This window comes from Rattus norvegicus, chromosome 6 (genome assembly GCF_036323735.1).
Source record: "Rattus norvegicus strain BN/NHsdMcwi chromosome 6, GRCr8, whole genome shotgun sequence".
Classification (NCBI taxonomy): domain Eukaryota; kingdom Metazoa; phylum Chordata; class Mammalia; order Rodentia; family Muridae; genus Rattus; species Rattus norvegicus.
In genome coordinates, this window is record NC_086024.1 from 9,930,126 (window position 1) to 9,950,822 (window position 20,697).

At 35.0% G+C, this 20,697-nt stretch overlaps 1 protein-coding gene across 48 annotated transcripts in view; it reads left to right on the forward strand.

Moving 5' to 3' along the window:
* Positions 1 to 20,697, forward strand: part of Nrxn1 (neurexin 1) — a 1,146,022-nt gene that overhangs the window by 998,766 nt on the left and 126,559 nt on the right. For 35 of the 48 annotated variants that reach the window (XM_063262405.1, XM_063262407.1, XM_063262410.1 and 32 more), the window contains 2 exons: positions 11,256 to 11,345; positions 12,681 to 13,000. In XM_063262405.1, the coding sequence (XP_063118475.1) occupies positions 11,256 to 11,345; positions 12,681 to 13,000 (410 nt within the window). The remainder of the gene's footprint in view (positions 1 to 11,255; positions 11,346 to 12,680; positions 13,001 to 20,697) is intronic. The other 13 variants (XM_063262423.1, XM_063262425.1, XM_063262432.1 and 10 more) reach the window with 1 other exon arrangement.

Here is a 20,697-nt window from a genome sequence, read left to right on the forward strand (position 1 = left end):
GTAAGGATTTGTTTTGCACAGTGCTGTGCTGATTGTTCTGCACTGAGATGTGATACATAAATCAGGAAGCATACAGTAAAGCGAACATTTGAATGGAACTACACTCATCTATGTTAGTGCAACTATAGGCATCTGCAGAGGAAATCGAAACCTAGTCCAGGAAATGCCATGAGTGATGCAAAATTGTTCCTTTGGAAAAATCTCTTCTTTGTACACAAGAAAGCTTCACATGACCATACCTACACAATCACATGACTATACCTACACATTCAACACAGAAATCACTTTGCTGGTTATTTTATAAGTAATGCAAAAATCTGCAGATTATAGACTTTCTTTGTAAGATGTCAACTACTGCAACTTTGGGGGCAACTCCCCTGGTTTGTCATAAACCAGAAAAGAAGACACTGTGCTTTCTATCTAAAGTTAATAGTTTAAATGAGTATGACATTGACATTAACACAGTCCTTTCCTTTCTCATGTGAACATACAAGACTGTAACATCTTTACAGATTTGTCATGTTTTCTGAACTGAAGATCTCAAACAGTGCTCATTTTAAAATGGCTTTAACATTTAACAACACAGTACTATCGTGTCCTAATAGCTAAAATCAGTAAGATTACAAGATGATCATGAAATAAATTAGAATAATTTGTGAATTATTTGCTAAATGTGCCATAACAAAGTACCAGAGACTTTAATAGCAGTGTTTACTCTTAAATTGTCTTGTAGGCAGAGTCCTCAAAGTTAACCTATTGTCAAGGCTAGTTTATTCTGAGGTTTGTTTCTTTAGTTCAAAGCTGGTCTTTCTTCTGTGCATGACCATCCTTCACGTGTCTTTGTGTGTCCAAATATTCTCTTATAAGAATAGTCACTAGATTTGGGCCCTCAAATGAAAGATGTAGCTTAATAGCCTCTTATTTGTTTGATTTAGAGGCTAGTACATCCAGACTATTTTTAATATTATATTTTTATTTTACATGTATGAGTATTTTGCCTTCATGTGTGTATGTACAACTTGTGTGTTTAGTGCCCAAAGAAGTGAAAAGAAGGCATTAGATGTCTTGGAACTAGGATAACAGACAGTTGTGGTCTAACAAGTGGGTGATGGAGACCAAACTTCATTGTCTGTAAAAGGAATAACTGCACTTAGCTCCTGATATCCAAACATCATCACGTTCTGATGTGCTTAGAGCTAAAGGCCTCGCCAAAGGAAATCCTGATAACAGTCTCTATTCCATGTATAGAAACAGAGTTCACTAAAGAGTTACATGATCTTAAAACTTCATGCCTATGTGTGAATTCAGTACAGCTTAACAACTGATGTGTTGCCTTATAAAAGAGGAAAAAGCATGAACACATATGTGAGAGACAGAGTGTTTGTGTGCATGTATTTGTGTTTACATTTCTGAGTATGTATATGTGTGCATATGTATGAGTGTGTGCATGTGTGATTTTGTGTGTATAAGTGTTTGTATGTATATCTACATGTTTATGTGAGCCTGTGTGAGTTAGTGTATATGTATGTGTGTATGCTATGTGTGTGTGCCATATGTATATGTACATGTGTGAGTGTATTTTGTATGTGGGAGAGTGTAGGAGTGTTTATATGTGACTGTGTGCATGTATGAATATGAGTGTGAGTATATGTAAGAGTGTGTGTATAAGAGTGTGTGTGTAAGAGTGTGAGAACATGTGAGTGTGTGCGTGTGTGCATGTGTGTGCGTGTGTGTGTGTGTGTGTGTGTGTGTGTGTGTGTGTGCGTGCATGTGTTTAGCAGCTTCAGTTGTCATTATTCACAGGTACGTACCTGTTAGGACATAATTGTAAATTTACTCTTTTTCCCACTTACTTTTGCTACAGAGCTCCTCTAGAAATCACAGCTAGCTACAATTTAAGAAATGATGTTGCAGGAAAATTCAGGCAAATACTTTCTCCTGTGCTTATTGCATTGGGTATTATTTGGATCTTTAAAGTGGTGATGTCCTGGTATGGAAAACGACACAAACCGTCTTCATGTTTTTACATTTACCCAGACTTGATGGATGGACACTCTCATGAGAATGGTCTCTGCCAGAAATAGCTCCCCAAAAGCAATTTTCACCATCACAGGTGTTTGAGAAATTCAAGAAATGCACAATTTTGATAAATTGTGGACAAATGTTCACAAGCAGTAGCCATTGATTTTGCATTCTTGATCCCTTCTTGAACTCTACTACTCTTGTCAGTGATTTCTGTGCTAAAATCATCTAAGAAAAAGAGACAACCCTTCTCCTTTCTCTAATATCACAGTGCCCATCCCTCAGCCTCTTAAGCACATTTTATAACAACGAGATATTCTACATTCTAATCCATTCTTTTCTCCTCTTGAAATGACTCTCAGACCCTTGACAATCTCAGTGGGTGTCTGGTAGTCACAGGTGTGTGTGTGTGTGTGTGTGAGTGTGTGTGTGTGTGTGTGTGTGTGTGTGTGTGTGTGTGTGTAGCAAGAACAAAGGATAAGCTGAAAATATCCAATAAATTAGAAGAACGGAATGGCTTAATTATAAGGGTCCCCACAGGTGACAGATGGACCTCTTCATACAAATGTCAAAGTACTGTAACATAGCTTCGAAGAGAGGAAAAGGAGAAGATGCCAAAGAAGAAATGTTTTTGGCATTTTATTTTAATGGTGCTAAGATTAATTCCCCCACAAAGATAAGATCCATGTTTTACTAAGGTGACCAATGACTTTATTACCTAATTAGGACCTTGGAGGCCACTTTTGAGAACATCCTGTTGACTGCCCTGATTTGACACATAATGGACTGCTTTGCTTCAGGACACAATGTCTGATTCTTTAAAATTTCTGTGTCTTTCTCTGCTCCAGCCTCATGGGATGTAGGCTATGATTTAACTATGCTATGTGAAGATTTGTCAGAAGCATCAGTAGACAGATTAGAATGGCCTTTTCACACTTCACTGAAGCTCAAACTTACCCAAGAAGCAGCTTTTGCCAACATGTTTTGGGACTGAATGCACCATGCTTCTCCCCGTCCTGTTTTCTCTTGGGACTCGTGTTATATGCTTGTTCTTTTTATGTGACCCCCACCAATTAATGACCTATTTTCCATTGTTCGTATAGACTGTCTTCAGGGTCTAGCTGTTCATAAGCCTCAGCAGTGAAGGTAACATTGCTTGGAGGGAATGCTGTGATTTTGATAGAGCACTGAGTAGTTATGGATATGATTAGTAATAAATTCAACACCCATATCCTTATTTATCATATGAAAGATATGCCAACTTGCTTTCACCATTAATAAAGCCTAACTCAAATCCATTTCTGGGATCTAGTAGTATAAAAAGACACTGTATATTCCTTGACATGGCAAATAAGACAAATTATGTCAGGCAATGACACTATCACACATAACAGCTGCGTGCTAGGTACTGCATTAATAGGCACGCATATTTGCATATATATCCTTATAAATATCTACATATGAGAAAACTGAAACTCAAAGACATGGAGAGGCAGGGTTCAAAGTCCAGCTCTCTCCACATCAATTCTGACCAGGGGTGGGACTTCATTTTCAAGAAGAAACTTTTGGACATGTAAAGGCATTTGTGTTTTTGGGATATGGTAAAAGTATATTTCTACATATATTAATTCAATCTGTTTAGTCCATATAATGTTACTTGTATGTACGTGGTTTCAGGACTCACTACTTGGTATTGGATAACCAACCCGGAAAGACTATTATTTGCTTCCGATGTTCTTCAGGTGTATGTAGTTTTTTCTCTGAGATTGAAACTGCGGGAGATTGTTCCCTTTGGGGTTATCCTTGTTCAGATCTTATTTAGGCAGTGGGTAGGACTCATGGGGGAGCTTCTCTGACATTTCTAGGAAACACACTCTCACAACAGACTTTCTGTTCCTCAACATCTGCCTTGGCTACTTTTCCATTGCTGTGACAAAATACCATGATCAAGGCAATTTATAAAAGAGAGCATTTAATGTGGAGGTCACAGTTGCAGACAGTAAGTCCATTGTCATCATGGCGAAAACTTGGCAGCAGGCAGGCATTCCTGATGCTGGAAAAGTAGCTGAGAGCTAACACCTTGATACACAGGCATAAGACAGACAGACAGACAGACAGACAGACAGGCAGGCAGGCAGGCAGACAGACAGACAGACAGACAGGTGGAGATGAAAATGACAGGAGACACTTTAATGCCCGTCTTCAGTGACATGCTTCCTCCAACAATGCCACACTGCCTAATCTTTCTCAAAAAATTCTAGGAGCTAAGGAGAAAGTATTCGACTGTGTAAGCCAGTGGGGGTCATGTATTTCACACCATCGCAGACTCCTACATCCCCTCTGCCCCCTTCTCCATTGATTCCTGGTCAGAAAGTGTGCAGTAGATGTGTCAACTGGAACTGGAAAACATAAGACTTCTTGTTCTTCATGATTTGCTCCATTGTGATTTTCTGTAATGGTCTCTCTTCGTTGCATGGAGAGGTGCCTTTTATGAGGCATATGAATTACACTTATCTGTGGAGAAAAGGATGAATTATCAGACTGTAGTAAGAGATTATACTGGTTTTATAAGTGGTGGTTGTAGCTGTCTCCTCAAAGACTCATGACTGATTTCTGTTGGGTAGTTAGCTAGGTTCTAGGTGTGACTTCCCTTGTGGTGGGTGAGTCTTATATTAAATTAGAGCGTTGCTAGTTATAGCCAAGTTATGGAGGCCACTATTGTACAAATTGGGTTATTGTGTCATGAATGTTGTCAGTTGGTAAGAAATTATTTTTTGAATACAGTACTCATATAGAACATTTAAAAATGCCTTATTTGGGATATTTTTGTTCTTTATAAAATTGAAGGGAGCTGGCAGCAATATAATTGTCTTCCCTTTATTAATTCAATACATATTATTACATTACATTATTTATGCATAGCTGACAATCATCATCTTTCCAACTGAAATACAATCTACATTCCAATTACAAGGAAAAGGAATAGATTCAAGTCGATAGAAAGTGATATTAAAAGTTTGCACTGATAAGATTCATTTTTTTCCCCACTAGGGAACTAAGAAATCTCAGTGTCACACTCAGCTGTATCACAACATATGCAAAGTCATCCTCTGCTTTCTTTCTCATTAAAAAAAAATCCCCGAATGTTCAAAAAAGCTGGAGAAAATTGTTGTCGGTGACGTGGAAATTCCATCCATGTTGCACTCTCTGCTTCTCTAGAAATCAGAAGTGGGAAAAGACGTCTTAGGGAATATATTTCTATTAAGTTCTTATTGGGGTGGATAAGTTTAGGTGTTATGATATCATGGTATAGAAAGTGTTCAAGAATCTCATATCTATAAAATAATAAAATGCCACTCAGACGGTAATATGGGCTGCCTTATATTTCCTATCCTTCAATCAGTAATATGCCTAATGATGGCCCTTGTGTTGTAGCTGTTAAATCATTTTTATATCTTAAATGTTACACAGCTAGCACAAACTACCTCTTTAGTATGCATTACAACAATGTATGACCTTTAGTTTATCAGAGTAGGTTTTGTATTTGGTTATCTTCTTTTCCCTGCTGCTTTCATTTCTGCTGGTGGTTTTTGATATGATATCCTGTCTGTTTTCATTGGGAAATAAATATCATATGAAAGCTAAGGGAAGAAATTGTTCCATACCGGCAGTGAAAAATGTACAAGGCTGCTTTTATTTGTAATTAATCCGATGAGACGATATCTGAAAAATGCTTTGTTCATATCTAGTAAGAACAAATTATTCTACAAATTTGTGTATAAAGTAAAACTAGATATCTCAATATCGATCTATAGGAAAGAGGGACATGAAGAGGAAATTTCTAATGCCAGTTAGGCATGCGTTATTTGTAATTTCTTCTCTAAAGCACCATTGAACCCTGTGGTCTTCTGTGCCCACATTACAGACATCTCACAAAAAATAACATTTAATGGGCTGCAGAAATGCCCTGATTCGCTGTTTCACAGATGAAGCTGGGGTGATATTTGAAGCACTAGTTATGAACAGAACATTGCCTGCCTGTTGGTGTCTGCTCTGTGCTCTAAGAGCACAGAGCAACACAGACATGGGGGGTAGCAGTGCATTAAGACACTGTATCTAATTTACAGAAGATGTTTGTGTGTTTTAGAGAAGCAATATGGCCAAAAATAAAATATTTATAAATATGGTATTATTAAACCATTGGTATTTTAGACAATATTCTAGCAAACATCTTTCTTTCTATATATTACATCTTGCATTTTGTATCACATTTTACTTAGTGTTTACAATTGTGTACCCTACTTATTTGTATTTAATGACATAAATATTTAATTAGCCATGTCCCTAATTACTTTAGATATCACGCATTATTGGACATGTATTTATTTAATAACTTCGGTGGTTGAAGTTTTGGTAAAGGTAAAGGAAGTTATCAGTTCTAAACCTTCTTCCTTATTAGCACATGTGTAGTCACTGAAATGTAGGTTGGAATAGTATACTTTGTATTCAGCACATCTTCTCTATTTCTACTCCTTCATGCTCTCTGAATTTCTGATGTTTGCATAGTTTGTAGTTATATGCTCATGGCACACCATGTCTTGTCTGGAATGTTGAATTACCCCATTTGATTTTGTCCATTATGTTCCCAAAGTATATGTGTTCCTACAGTATGATTCCTCTGATGTGTTCATGATTCAGAACATTCAGAGTAGGCAAGTGTTCATGAACTAACTTTGTAGAGTGAGATGGCTAAGCTCATATATATGCAGCTATCCAAACCAACCAACCAACAACCAACCAACCAACCAACCAACCAACCCAGGAACAAAGATACCAACAAGTAAACCTTTAGGTTTACTTATAGAACCTAAGGAAGAAAGAATATGGTCTTTTGGAGAAATAAGGTAATCTAGAAAGGATAGAACATACTTTGCTTTATCTAGAAAGGACAGTACACACTTTGGCTATTAATAAGCAACATAACAACAGAATTTGAAGAACAGATAGAGGAAAAATAACAGATAAAAAATTAGAATGAAGAGAAAAGGAACAAATGTGAAGTCCAAGTAGAGTGAGTTCTGAAGTGTTTTAAAGTTCTGTTCCTCCTCTCATCAGCAATGTACAAGGTTTTTTGACTCACAGCTTAGGTCTTCTCTCCTTCCTACATGTCTATGGAGTAGGATCCTATAAAAAGAAAATACTAAACAGTAAATTTACTAGTTATGACTGGTGTTTGTTTTCCATGTTAGATATGAAGACAAGGAATGCTGGGAACATTTGATGTCCCAAGTAGTTATGCATTGCAGGGCTTTATCAAATGAAGACATTTAAATTCTTTTCCTTATGGGATTCATAGCTGTAAATGTCTTGATTACTGTGTAATGTGTACTTCTACACACTATTATATAAAGTGAAAATGGTTATAATAGCTTTCATGTGCATCCACGAGGATTGGTGCATATTGCAGATCTCATGTACCCAAGAGGATGATAACACCCCAGAATTTATAGACACACCCTTTATAAACAAGACCATGGTATCCTTCATTTTGTGAAATTGTTTGGGGAAGAAGTCAAGCTTTCATGACTCAGGCTGGTGAAGAACCCTGCCCCCATCCATAACTGTGCCATGGAGTTGCTCTGGACTCATATATATCTAATTACCCATGATGCCACATATATCACATCATCTGTTTGAATCTCAGCTTTTCCACCTGTTGACTAAAAGATTCTCTTGGGTAATGATCATTTTCAGCATTGACTATATGTCAAGAGAACATGTTGTTCACAAAGTATAAAATCTATTCACTATAATAGTCTCTGGTCCCTAAATGACCATCTATATTCTCTAATTCATATATTAAAGTTAATTTTCAGAATACATAAAATTTAGTTGTAGGTTTATTGATTCATTGTATTCTGTTGTTGAACGATGATAGGACATCTTTAGATTCTGGCAGAGTGTGTTCATTAGTCAATGAGGGCTTGTAAGTCCAGAAAATAACCCCAGTTCCTGAATAGTCTCAGCATGCAATCCATAATTTTCTGCCTAATGTTTTAGAGATAAACTGTGCTTTCTTTTTTTTCACTTAGTGAAAAGTTGTCTTTATAGACCAAAATATATTTATTGATAAACTTTGGAAATCAGGAGCTCTTGGAGAGTCTCTATGCCATTTCGTTTTAAAGATATAATCATTAAAATTAATTTAAAAAGTCTCAGCAAATATATACAGATATGAACACAGAAATACACACACACACACACACACACACACATATCCCAGTACTCATAAATCCCAGTCCATGTATAGAATTTGTTGGCACTAACAACTACCTTATGAGTCACTGTGTGTGTGTGTGTGTGTGTGTGTGTGTGTGTGTACTTGGGTGTTAATGCTGCAAAGTAGAATGATATATATATATACATATATGTATATATATATATATACATAACTTCTCCTATGTACATAGTTAATAAGATCATTAGATTGACATTAGAAATTTTCTCTGGCCAAATCAATCATTAAGTCTTCATGCAATTAAAAAAAATAAACCAAAAAACTCAACTGGTATTATTTATTGGTTAGCATGTATTTTTGCAAAACACTAAGACCCACCAGAGGCTAGATATTGGATAAAGCATAAAATATCTTATTTAAGAGCTTTATTGTCCTATTTTTATTTCAATGTCAATTAAATAAGAATTGAATCATAAGTCCTAGTCCATGTATAGAATTTGTTAGCACTAATATCACTTTATGAGTCGTGTGTGTGTGTGTGTGTGTGTGTGTGTGTGTGTGTGTGTGTGTTTGGATTTGGGTGTCATGCTTGAAAGTAGGATCTGGCATATGTTGATAGGCACTGTACCACTGAGCTACACCACCAACCCTGCTTTATGATTCTTGAAGAACAAATACTGCATTAGCAGGCAATGGATACTTTGAGTAGATTTAAGCTTACATCTAGGAATTCTGTAAACCAAAAGGCTCAGAAGGAAGGCAGAAGAGCTTTAGGAGAACTGAAGGAAACCTTGTACACTTCAAAAGAGGGCAAACGAGAGATGACCATGAGATGGAGCAGAGTCGAAGCAATGGAATAGTAACAGACCCGAGAATACACAGATACATCACTAAAGGGTGAAGATTTTGTCTGAAAGGCAAAGGTTAAGTTTTGCTCATGGTGTGCTTAAGTAGTGAATCACTTGGTTTTACTGCAGAGAGATGCAAGTGGATGTTACGGACAGTCCTAGTAGCTCGGTGGTTCTGGAAGGTGTCTGAGGACATATGGATATCTAGGACAATGGTAATCCCTACCATAAAGAACTATAGGATCGGGGTTGGGGATTTAGCTCAGTGGTAGAGCACTTGCCTAGCAAGCGCAAGGCCCTGGGTTCGGTCCCCAGCTCCAAAAAAAAAAAAAAAAGATAAAAAAAGAACCATAGGATCATCAAGATGTGAGGCAAGTTATGCACTGAGGACTGCAGTGAATATAGGCTAATAAGTCCACAGAGAAATGAATATATGTTTTGAAAAAATATTTTGTAGTTTCCTTTTCAATTTAGGCATGTAAAGCCACATCATCATACAAATTCCCATCAGCAATCACATTGCCCTAGGGCAGGAAATGCTTATGTCTAAAAAACACATTTATGCAGGAACATAGAAAAGAACACAAACTCTGAGTATTTAAAAAATAAAGTTGGAATTTTCACTCCGTTATATAATTTTTAAAAGGTTACTGGTATATCAAGAATATATTTCTACATCATGAAATATAATTTTACATTTACATAATTGCATTATCTAGAGTAATACAGCTCAGTGTTTTCATTAAATATATACTTAGACCAACCTTGTTTACATTTTAATTGTATATTAATTTGTGAAATATTTTTGGTCATATAGACATTTGAATGATACATTGATGTTCTAATGATAGATCTTTCTTCCTTCTCCAAAGGCGTGTGAGCTACATTAGGGTAGGTTTATTATGGTAAGTATAATATATCACAACATTAGCATAAAACATGAAAGCCCCTTATGAATAATTATAAATCTGAGGGAAGGGTATATCTATTTTCTTCTCTAGCAAAATTCTTAAGGCTTTCTATATAGGTTAACACTATAATTTAAGGTTTCTTTAACAATTAATCTTCACTCAAGCTATTGACAAAATGTCTTAGCTCCAAATTGTATCTACCTAATTTTTATGAAATAAAAAAAAACCTCATCTTTCAATGCATAGTGTGTAGCACTGACAGTAGCCTAGACTTTTAAGTACTTTCTAGATCAAGAAAATACTCATCTATTTGCAAGCTTGATTCAAGGTCAATATGAACAGAGTTTGTAGCAGATGATGTTTGCTATTCAGAGAAGCCAGGCTTGCATTTAGTTCAGATAGGTGGCTAAAAGCCATTGTTTATAGCTTCATTTGTACATTAAGCTCTTATGCCTTTTAAAACAGAATAACTTAATAGTAAGTAGGGATTTGAGGACACAAAAACATAAACATATTTTTTTTCAAATGCCATATGCTTGTTTCAGTGTGCTGAGCTTTAAATAAAACTGAAGGACACTCACATAAAAGTCACTTTTGTCAAAGCCTTCCTAACTCACATGTACTCCCTTGCGATGTACACATGACTGACAAGCCGACTTTGGTGAAATGCACAAGAACTGTTCGGACTTTGTGGTTTTCTTAAATGAAACGAGTAAGCAAAGATGTTGTCTTAATAGGCAATAAAGTATGCTAGGCCTACGTGAACTGCTTCAGTGTGCCAACGATGGTGTTCAGTTGGTGTTCATGAATTACTAATCTGGAATACGAGGTTGAATGTATTTTGAAAACTTAAACTTGTTGTAGCTGAACATGTTTAACTAGTTAATAAGAAACATCAAAAAGACCAAACCTTGAGGTTAAGGGTCATTTTCTTTTTGTAAAGCTATTATATGCTGTTTAAATTGGTTGTTCGGGTCTGTCTATAACATAAGTATAATAACCTAGCTCAAATGCAGATTTCTAATTTTCAATTAACATAGGAATAATTTTGTTTGCTAAAATAAAATAAATGAATGAATGACAAGTCTGAAACATGAAATGTTCTAGGTAGAACGTTTTAAAATTCCAAATTTCAAAAAATCATGTGGCAACTGTATAGCTCAAGCTTTAAGTATTAACTTTTAACCTTTGACCTTACAGATTTTAACCAATGAAATGTCTCTTTAAACTTTAAAGGAAACAATGATAACGAGCGCCTGGCGATTGCTAGACAGCGAATTCCATATCGACTTGGTCGAGTAGTTGATGAATGGCTACTCGACAAAGGTAAAAACATTGATTAAAACTTCAAATAAAAAATAATTTGAACATAACCAAGTAGTACTTCATTGTAACACTAATAAACATAAAAAATAAATTTTCCGTAAAACTAAATTAAAAACAAATTTAAAACAGTAAAATGTAGATAGCAGTATTTGCATACCTTGTATAATAATTTCTATACATTTTTAGAAGTACCAACGGTTTAATAATCTTACCCAGTTAACTTAAGGTTAAAGGGACTGTTAAATATAATCCACTAACTCAATCTATGAAGGTACTCAGAGCAAGCATTAACCAAAAATGATAAATCATTTATAGATTATATCCATGGTCCAGCCTCTAAATTATTAACTAAAATATATGTAGTTCGGATATCTTTATCATGGTCCTGAAAAAAAATCTTTGTTTAAACTCTAGGAATCTTAAATAGTGGGCAGTATGGATTGCCAATCAAAATGAAGTCCCTTTAACGTTTGCAAGCTTCTGAGAACATTTGGGAACAAACCCTAATTAAAACTGAACTTAAAGTTGTGTGCATGCTTTACGAGCAGAGGGAACTCTGCTCACCCTGGAGTCTCCATCTGATGATAATGGTACTGTTGCTAGGATTGTTTGATGGAAATGTACCATGATTTCTCCATTGGTTTGTGTATCATTCCTGAAGCCGCTTTTTACATTTAAAGCTATTTTTTTTCATTTTATTTTGTTCTGTTTTGATAGACTTGCTGAAAGCCAATCAGAAAAATATTTTTGAAACATATTTTTTTGTCTCTGACAAGCTCAGTGTAAACCATTCATTTCCTTTCAGTGTGATTGTGGGGAAATAGAATAATTGAAGTAACAAAAAATAAACATTTCTAAAGAATAGCATGTAGAGTTGTATGGGCATTATGTGAATTATGACATTTTTGCAATAAAATTTAAAACTAGACCTTAGCTCCTACATGTTAATTTCAGAGGTTATTTTAGGATAACATATTTGAAATGTTAGATATGTCGTACTTTTTAAATTTAGCAATTTAAATTTGACAAAGCAATAATAAGTTCTTGAGGCAAAGGAAAATGGGATCCACTAAAACCTGATTTGTAGTCTATATGTTTGATTGGTCTTTTAGCAAAAGCACTACATTTACAATATGTTGACAATTTATAAGTATTTGCCAGTAATTATGCATTTCATGGACACCTCATTTCTAAGCAATGAATTATGAGTCAAATGCCTCTCTTATAGTTTATTGCTCTCATTACCCACCCCATGAAAGATCTGTTTTATCATCCTTTGTAGAATGTAGAGTTCACAATCAACATTTTTGCATGTATGTAATATTATTTTTACAGGGCGTCAGCTCACAATCTTCAATAGCCAAGCAACCATAATAATTGGCGGGAAAGAGCAGGGCCAGCCCTTCCAGGGCCAGCTCTCTGGGCTTTACTACAATGGCTTGAAAGTTCTGAATATGGCGGCAGAGAACGATGCCAACATCGCCATAGTGGGAAATGTGAGGCTGGTCGGTGAAGTGCCTTCCTCTATGACAACTGAGTCGACAGCCACTGCCATGCAGTCCGAGATGTCCACCTCAATCATGGAGACCACCACAACCCTGGCTACCAGCACAGCTCGACGAGGAAAGCCCCCCACAAAGGAGCCTATCAGCCAGGTGAGCACTCGCATACCGTCCTTTCCTTACGAATTTATGACAAAAGTGGCCTTTTTCTACAGAAGAGTCTTTTCTAAGCAGATTTTGTTTCTGATCTCATGTGTTCATTTTCCTTGGAAATTGTTGTATGCGTCCCACCTTGTATGAATATAAGATGTGGGTATGTTGTTGATGAAGTCTGCAGACACAGACAGACAAACAGACAGACATACAGACAGAAGTTCTGTGTTCGTTTGTTAGAGGCAAGTTGATCACCTTGGTTTAGAACTACTGGTGGGCAAAGACCTGCTAATTATGCAAAAACATTTTTTAAGGTTAGAAAACAAGGAATTTAGTGGCATATTTGAAAGATTTTGCATATTTAAGCATTGCAATTCATCAAAATAAAACAGTTTAAGTGTGGATTTTGTGGTGAGTGATGGATCTATATTTTATATTTATGAGAAAAATGTTCGTTGGGTTGTCTAATGGTGGAGATGTAAAGTACACGACTTAAACGGTCTTGGGTGAATATATTTTGTAGGGTGTGTAATTAATCTCACTTACTTGGAATTTACTTTACTGAGTTTATTATTAAATTTTATTTCTGCAAATTTTAAAAAAATAGAATTTTAAGTGACATTGGTATAGTTTAGAAGCTTATAAATCTAGTGGTAAAATATTTATTGATTGTATAGATGATTCACTAGCCAATTAGCCATTGACATTACAGCAGAAAAGAAGTAAAGACTAATTAAATGCTATTGATGCTTTTGAGATGCTAGTAAATGATATGTGGTTCTCATTGATATTTGAAAGTTTTGCATATAATCTCATGTTATTTCTTTCAAAATTTTTTATTTTTCATGGTTCAAGATTGCTGGTTTCATTTTGCTTTCACTAATGAAAATCTTCAGTAAGCACCACATAAAGATTTGTCAAATAGGTGACCCTCACTTCTTTAGGAAATTGTATTTCAAATGGGTAAATGAATGGCAGCAAACATTTTCAAATCTGCTTTTAGATCAATTATTTGAAACAGCTTATCCGATTTGGAACGAAAACTCTAGGAGCAACTTCTGTTTATATCAGTACTTGATCATTTCAATAAGATATGTTTCAAAGGAAAACAAAAAATTTGTTCTGATTTTTTCTTTGAATAAGATGGACTGATAGGAAATGCACAAGAAATAGAAAAATAGACACTTAAACTGGTGAAGAAGAAAACTGACCAAATACTAAACTATAAATTTATAAATGTAGTACAATGCTATATTGTATACCTTATAATAGTATTCACCCATTTTTTTCTCATTTGGGTTTTCTTTTTCATTTGCATCTGGCCACTAGGTAAAGTGCACACTCTCAGAGGACACACCCTAATATACATTTATTGATTACTGATAACTGCCTACATGGACAGACATTTCTGGGCATAAGTACATAAGCATAAGTTGCTACCCTCGTGACATTAATTTTAGTTGGAATATTTACTAGGAAGAGCATTGTTTTGTTGATTATCTGTTTGGCATTCAGATTTATGCTATTACTGATGATAGCACTTAGCTCCTTCAGTAAAGACTTGTGACCTTAGATCCATGCTTGCTCACGTTGTTGGATAGTCTTTATTTATATTTCATTAGGAACTTCGTGCTATTTAACTGATAAAGATCAGCTTGCCACCGTGAATCTAAAACAGGAAAATTTAAATGTAAAATAATTTGTAAACTATTCCCTTTACATAAAGTTGTTCCAAGAAGAATATTGAAATATATTACTGAAAGTTGGAAATGTTCCTCTAAAGACAATTTGAGGTAGTTCAGCATTTTTCTTATTAAGCCTGTATAATTATTAATTAAATAAGTAGCCAAAATTTCTAGTAAAACTTATATGTGTTTAAAAAGAAAGAAAATTGCATTCATTATTATAATGTAATTTATGAATTAATATCTGCTGTGTATATAACAAAAATTATATGTGCAAATAAATCTTTGCTTTAAAAAATCAAATGTAAACATATTCAGGAGCATTTTAGAATATTAATACAAAGAGAAAAAGGTTGAATATTGGTTAGTTACCAATGAAGAGAGTTTCCCAAAGCTATTCCAAGTTCAGGGGCAGTAGTGGCAAACAGAAGTAAAGAATCCAGTCAATTAATAATCAATTGGTTCATTTCAGGAGGTGTTGATTTAAAGATTAATGTTTCATGTAAATTGGATATTTTAAATCTTTACAACTTTCACAGATCCATAGGAACAACAAAATAATTTGAATTTGTTTGTTACAGATATTCAGATTTTAATGATATTCAGTTGGAACAACAATGTTTAAATTTAGAAATACTTTTAAAAATACTTTTATAGCCACTGTTATAGTCATACACATATAGTGTATGATTTAAGGTGACAATTCAGCATATACTATAAAGGAAGGAAAATTACTACAGAATAATAGAGATTATATTTAATAATAGAATAATTTGTTTCAAATGTTATCTCAAATTTTAATTTTTAGTTGCCCTTTAAAGAGAAAGGCATGACAGATAGATAGATCTGTAGAATGATGGATTAATAGATAGAGATAGGATATAAATGATAGCTAGGTATAGATTAGATTGAGAGAGATGGGTAGATAGATACATAGAGACATAGATGGATGAATAGATACATATACAAAATTTCTTTGATTAAAGTCGCATAAGTATAAAAATTTAATAGTGAGTATTACAAATCCCATGTCTGAAAACTTTCCCTACTTTTAAAAGCTTAGATGAAACATCTGTCCTTCAACTTTGTCTATACTAACTACATCTGCTTGCTTTTCTCAAGTCCCTTACTAAATTGTGTACCAAAAGGGTCATGTCATTTTTTTCTAAATCCACACTGTACTTTTTCTTCAATCCAACTGTATTTTCCTCAGTAATAGCACTTAGCCACTTATGTGACAATGAAAATGTATTTAAGAGTAGTTCCATGTTTTAGAAATGTGGAAACAGATTTTTGGTCCAATAGAACTAAACTGTATTCATCTCAAATAGATGAATTGACATGGATTCAGCTATCCTGCAAGGCAAGGACTGTGTATAAAATGTGTTTCAGGTTTCACAGTCAGTGAATATTGGAGTGTTCAGAGAACTGTCTGCAAAACTCCATTTACATCGCCCCTCAAAAGTGAATATATTTTAAGGGATGAGAAGAAGAATACTTTCTTCTGAGTGATGATTAGTTTTCATCCTGGCGTCTTAACCTTCATGATTTAGAATAATACAGAAACTAGAGATGACTACCGAGATGAAATGGTTTTATTAAAACAACATCGAATGAACAATGTTTTACATGGCGGGTATAGCATTTATATGTCTTGTTTTGCTAGCATAATTAAATCGACAGGTTGTTGTAAGACTTACTTCCTTTAAGGCTATTCTCACAATGAAAAATATCAGAACAACTCATTCTTAGGATGTGAAGGGCTGTTTGGTGTTGGAGACAGTTGTGCAAAAAAATTATCTGCTAAGAGCTGTGTGTCATTCTAAATTATTTCTGTAAATTATTTATGTAAACCACTGAAAGAAAAACATCAAATCACCTTAACATTTTCTGTCATTTTTTAAATCAAGTTTGTTTATTGCTAACGTGCTGCTTGATTTAAGATCAATATAATGAATTGCCCTCAGACCCAGAATGTTACCTATAGAATATCATCAATATTTTCTGTTCTTTCCTTCAATATTATTCTGCAGACTATATACAGACAAGATAGTTTGGAACTTTCCTTTTTAATCTTAAAGAGAGTATGGCATAATAAGAATAGCATATCAAATCAGAAATGGGGTTTTACTCTCAACACAAGCAGTGTCCTGTGTGCACAGTGTCCTGTGAAAAGAAATACTAATCAGCTTTTCTGTATGTTGGCCTTGTTGCCTCTCTCTAACAAGACAGTCATTAAGACTCTTTGGAGCTCTTCTCAGATTTTAATTGACTCTAGTCTCTATGTGCTTAATTAGTTCTTTACCACATTATTTAGGAAAACATAGATTTTACCCCTTTCTTTTTGATAGGACAGCCACACCTCCCACTTGTCTCTAAGAGTTCCTGTCTATACCTGTTACTTTGATGTGATTAGTGACGGTCTCTCTTTTTGTGTCTCAGAAACTTTATTTCAGTATATACATCAGTTATCAAAGAAAAATTACATGTTATTGTTCAGACATATCCTGATATACTCCGTTTTTACATCCATAAAATAACCTTCTAAGAGAATAATACTTCCTAAAAGTAGTAAATACTGTATTTTATTCAACACATATGTAGCTGACGCTGCTAGCATCTTGTAGCATCTCGACTTGGTCTTTAAAATCAACAACTCTTTATCATTTTATTTCAAAACCATCTTGAGAAAGTAGAGAAAGCAATGCTTTGAGAGGTTCTGCATGTTGGTGTGGTTGTTTTGATTTTAGTGGATGGATATTTTACAAATAAGTGGAAAAATATAGATAGAGACATAATCTCTCAGCGTAGACAGAGTGTTTGGGGGCACTCTCATTCAGTATCAAAAGAGTGATTCGGGGGCTCCCTCACTCACTGTAGACAGTATGTGGGGGACATGCTCAGGTTCTAGGGTGAGCTTTTCCAGGTGAATTCAGTACACCTATTCAAGGAAAGGTCCTAATGTGTTACAAGCCTTAGGGATAGTTTGTACATCACATCTGTCACTTGTGCTTGACACTCATTCAAGTTCTTATGAAAAAAAAAACAATTTGTGTTCAAGTTTACTATTTTCAATAATGCTATTGCTTCCTGGAAGCTTTGTAACTACTCATGAAAACTATTTATTTGAAAAATATAAGTAGAATATATGCTTATTTCCATGAAAAATATTTGGAGTTAATAAAATACATTTTGTACTCCCAAGAACAAAATTTTACTTTTATTAAAAATATTAATTAACCTTTACTCTGGCTTCATTATTTAAGAACAACAGTGTTACTTATAATTATACATGTTCCTGATAACCACTTTGCATTTTTAGACTACTGGTAACATGTATAATTAACTTCATGTTTCCTAACCCAGTTGTTCTGCTGAATTTCCTTAAATTAATGTATAATTTTACAGCAAGTTTTATGCATGCTAGAAGAAAAATACTTGGATGGAGATATTAAAATTATACAAAGTCTCTGAAACAACCATGCCAGCTGAGAGGAGTAAGAGTCATTGAGTTTAATTGTGGGTGAGCAGGAATTGCTTAGGTGTTTTTCTGCATCCTTCCTGACAAACCAAAGTAGCAAAGGTGTACATTTTGAAGTTTATTCTTCTTAATGACTACTACACATAGTACATATCCTTTGAGGTCTGGATGTTTGAATGGGTGAAAGATGTTTTCCTGGCATTTGCAAACCTGGTTTTGAGATGTCTTCTGACAAAGCTGAACCCATATGAGATGAGCATTCATTCATCAGTTGACTAAGTCAACATAAAACATTTGCACAGCAGTTACTCTAGGCCAGATAATATTCTAGTCGTTGGGAATACAGCACTGTACAAAATCAGTCTTTTTTGCATAAATCTTATATTGTAGTGGATGAAGGTAAATAGCAAAGTAACAAAATAAAATGAATACTACTTGTGCGATGTCAGATGTCGCAGGAGAAAATCTGTAGAATCCTGGGTGAGTGCCTATGGATGAAGGAACCGAAAAATGAAATTTCTTTTTGAATAAATGAACTTAGATGATTGTAGATAAAAGCATCAGTTATCAAAGAAAAAATGTGTGTTGTTGTTCAGGCATATCCTGATATCCAGAACTTCAAACCTTTTGTGGATTTTGTCAGTTACACCTAATTGCTCAGGTAAAAATCTAGAAACCTGGGAAGGGAGCAAGAGAAACACCAAAATATGCTTTATGTGCCTCTGTCCTCCAATTTCTAAGTGTCCTAAGTAAAGCAGAAATATAACCCAATCCTAGGATATTTCTGTGCCCGAGGATGAGACAGAAATTTTAAAGATGTGGTATTACACTATTCCTCCCTCCAATGGGAAATGGAGACATATTGAAACTCCATAGCTAAGTGCATGGTGCCTTTTCTCTTCACGGAAACTTGTCTTTTGCCCTTACATGTGGCCTCTGCTTAGAACTCAATTTTATCTAACCACTGGTCTATTAGTCTGTCCATATCTATCTGTTGGTATGTCGGTCTACCTGTCTACATATCATCTACCTATTATCTATCTATTTTAGAGGAAGGAAAGTACAACATACCAGGCAAAAACTCCATCACTGAACATCACTGCTTTTTAAAACATTCATTTCAGATAAACAAATACAATCCATAAAGCATGACACCCAGTTATATTTTGATGCTATTTTAAGTGAATAATATTGGACATTTGTACTTATTCTAATAAATAGTGAGACTTGCTTCCCGCAATTTTTAATTATATCTTTTCACCCACATATCAATTACTGTTTTGAAAATGCAAATGTAATTAAATCTCTTCCATCACTGACCCATACCAGCATATAAAAGTCATATCCCTGACACATCTATAGCCTGCTTCCTGTTTACATCCTGAATGGTTCATTTCTATTTTCTGTTGAGATCCTACTGCAGTGACATCCAGAAGTCATGCTGCCTGTCAGTCACTTTCCTTCACACTTTTTCTGCCCCCCTCCCCCGCCAGACTCATTGAGATCCCTTTCTCTGCACTCCTCATGGATACGCTTCTTAGAATCATCATCCCATTTTTTGAGCTCCTAAATAATGGTCTCTTTTACTCCCTGATCTTCATTCCTGATGCACTGATTTGAATTTCTAAGTCAACAAATCAACTAGCAGTTCTCTCATTCAACATTTTAATCAAATAAGTTTTTTTAGAATGAATATGAAATGCCCACTATCTTTGCACAATATCAACTTTTAAATCTATATACTATTTCATTAATTTTATTTCCTTTGCATATAATCTTAACACATTAAAACAATGAAATCTTTATGCATACTTATATGGGGCTAAAAGATAGTGCCATTTTCTAACTACTGTGATACAAGGGCAGAAAAGGAAATCCAGGGTCCTTAAAGTCCTAAATTTCTCCTCAATCTATATGCTTGAAATTTTTTTTCTCCATGACATAAACACTGAGGTAAGTTATTCCCGCAGCCCCGTCTCTAAGAGTTTGTAATTCTTCAGTTTCAGAAGAGTACATTTTGATAGTGGTTGTCTTCAATTTCGTGATAACTTCATATGTTTTCACAGTTCTGTAGTTTCTGCAAACTTGTTTTATGCATCGCGACAGTCCCTGCAGAATACTAGATAAATACTATACACCTGCGTTAGAGATTTGGAAATATAACCATTAGAAGTGTGAGCGATTAGTCTACGATCACACCAAGTCACACCAAGAAAGTTTGAGAACCCTGACGGTAGTGCAGCCCTATATGGTGCTGCATCACTCCCTGCTGTAGGTCTTCATTGCTTATCAAAATGACTCATGCTCTAGTTGAAGGAAAGGCTCACAAAATCACATCTGTAACTTCAAGTCTATTGAAAGCTTATAGCATCTGGAAAGGGAGAGTCATAGCCCTGATAAGTTATCTCTACTCTGTAGGACTCTGGCACCCAGGGGCTCTTCATGTCCATCTCTGGCCCAGTTAGGTGTGCGCATTCAGGCGATGGGGAAAGAACTCGGGCAGGAGGGGAAACAGCTTCCGCCTCCCATGC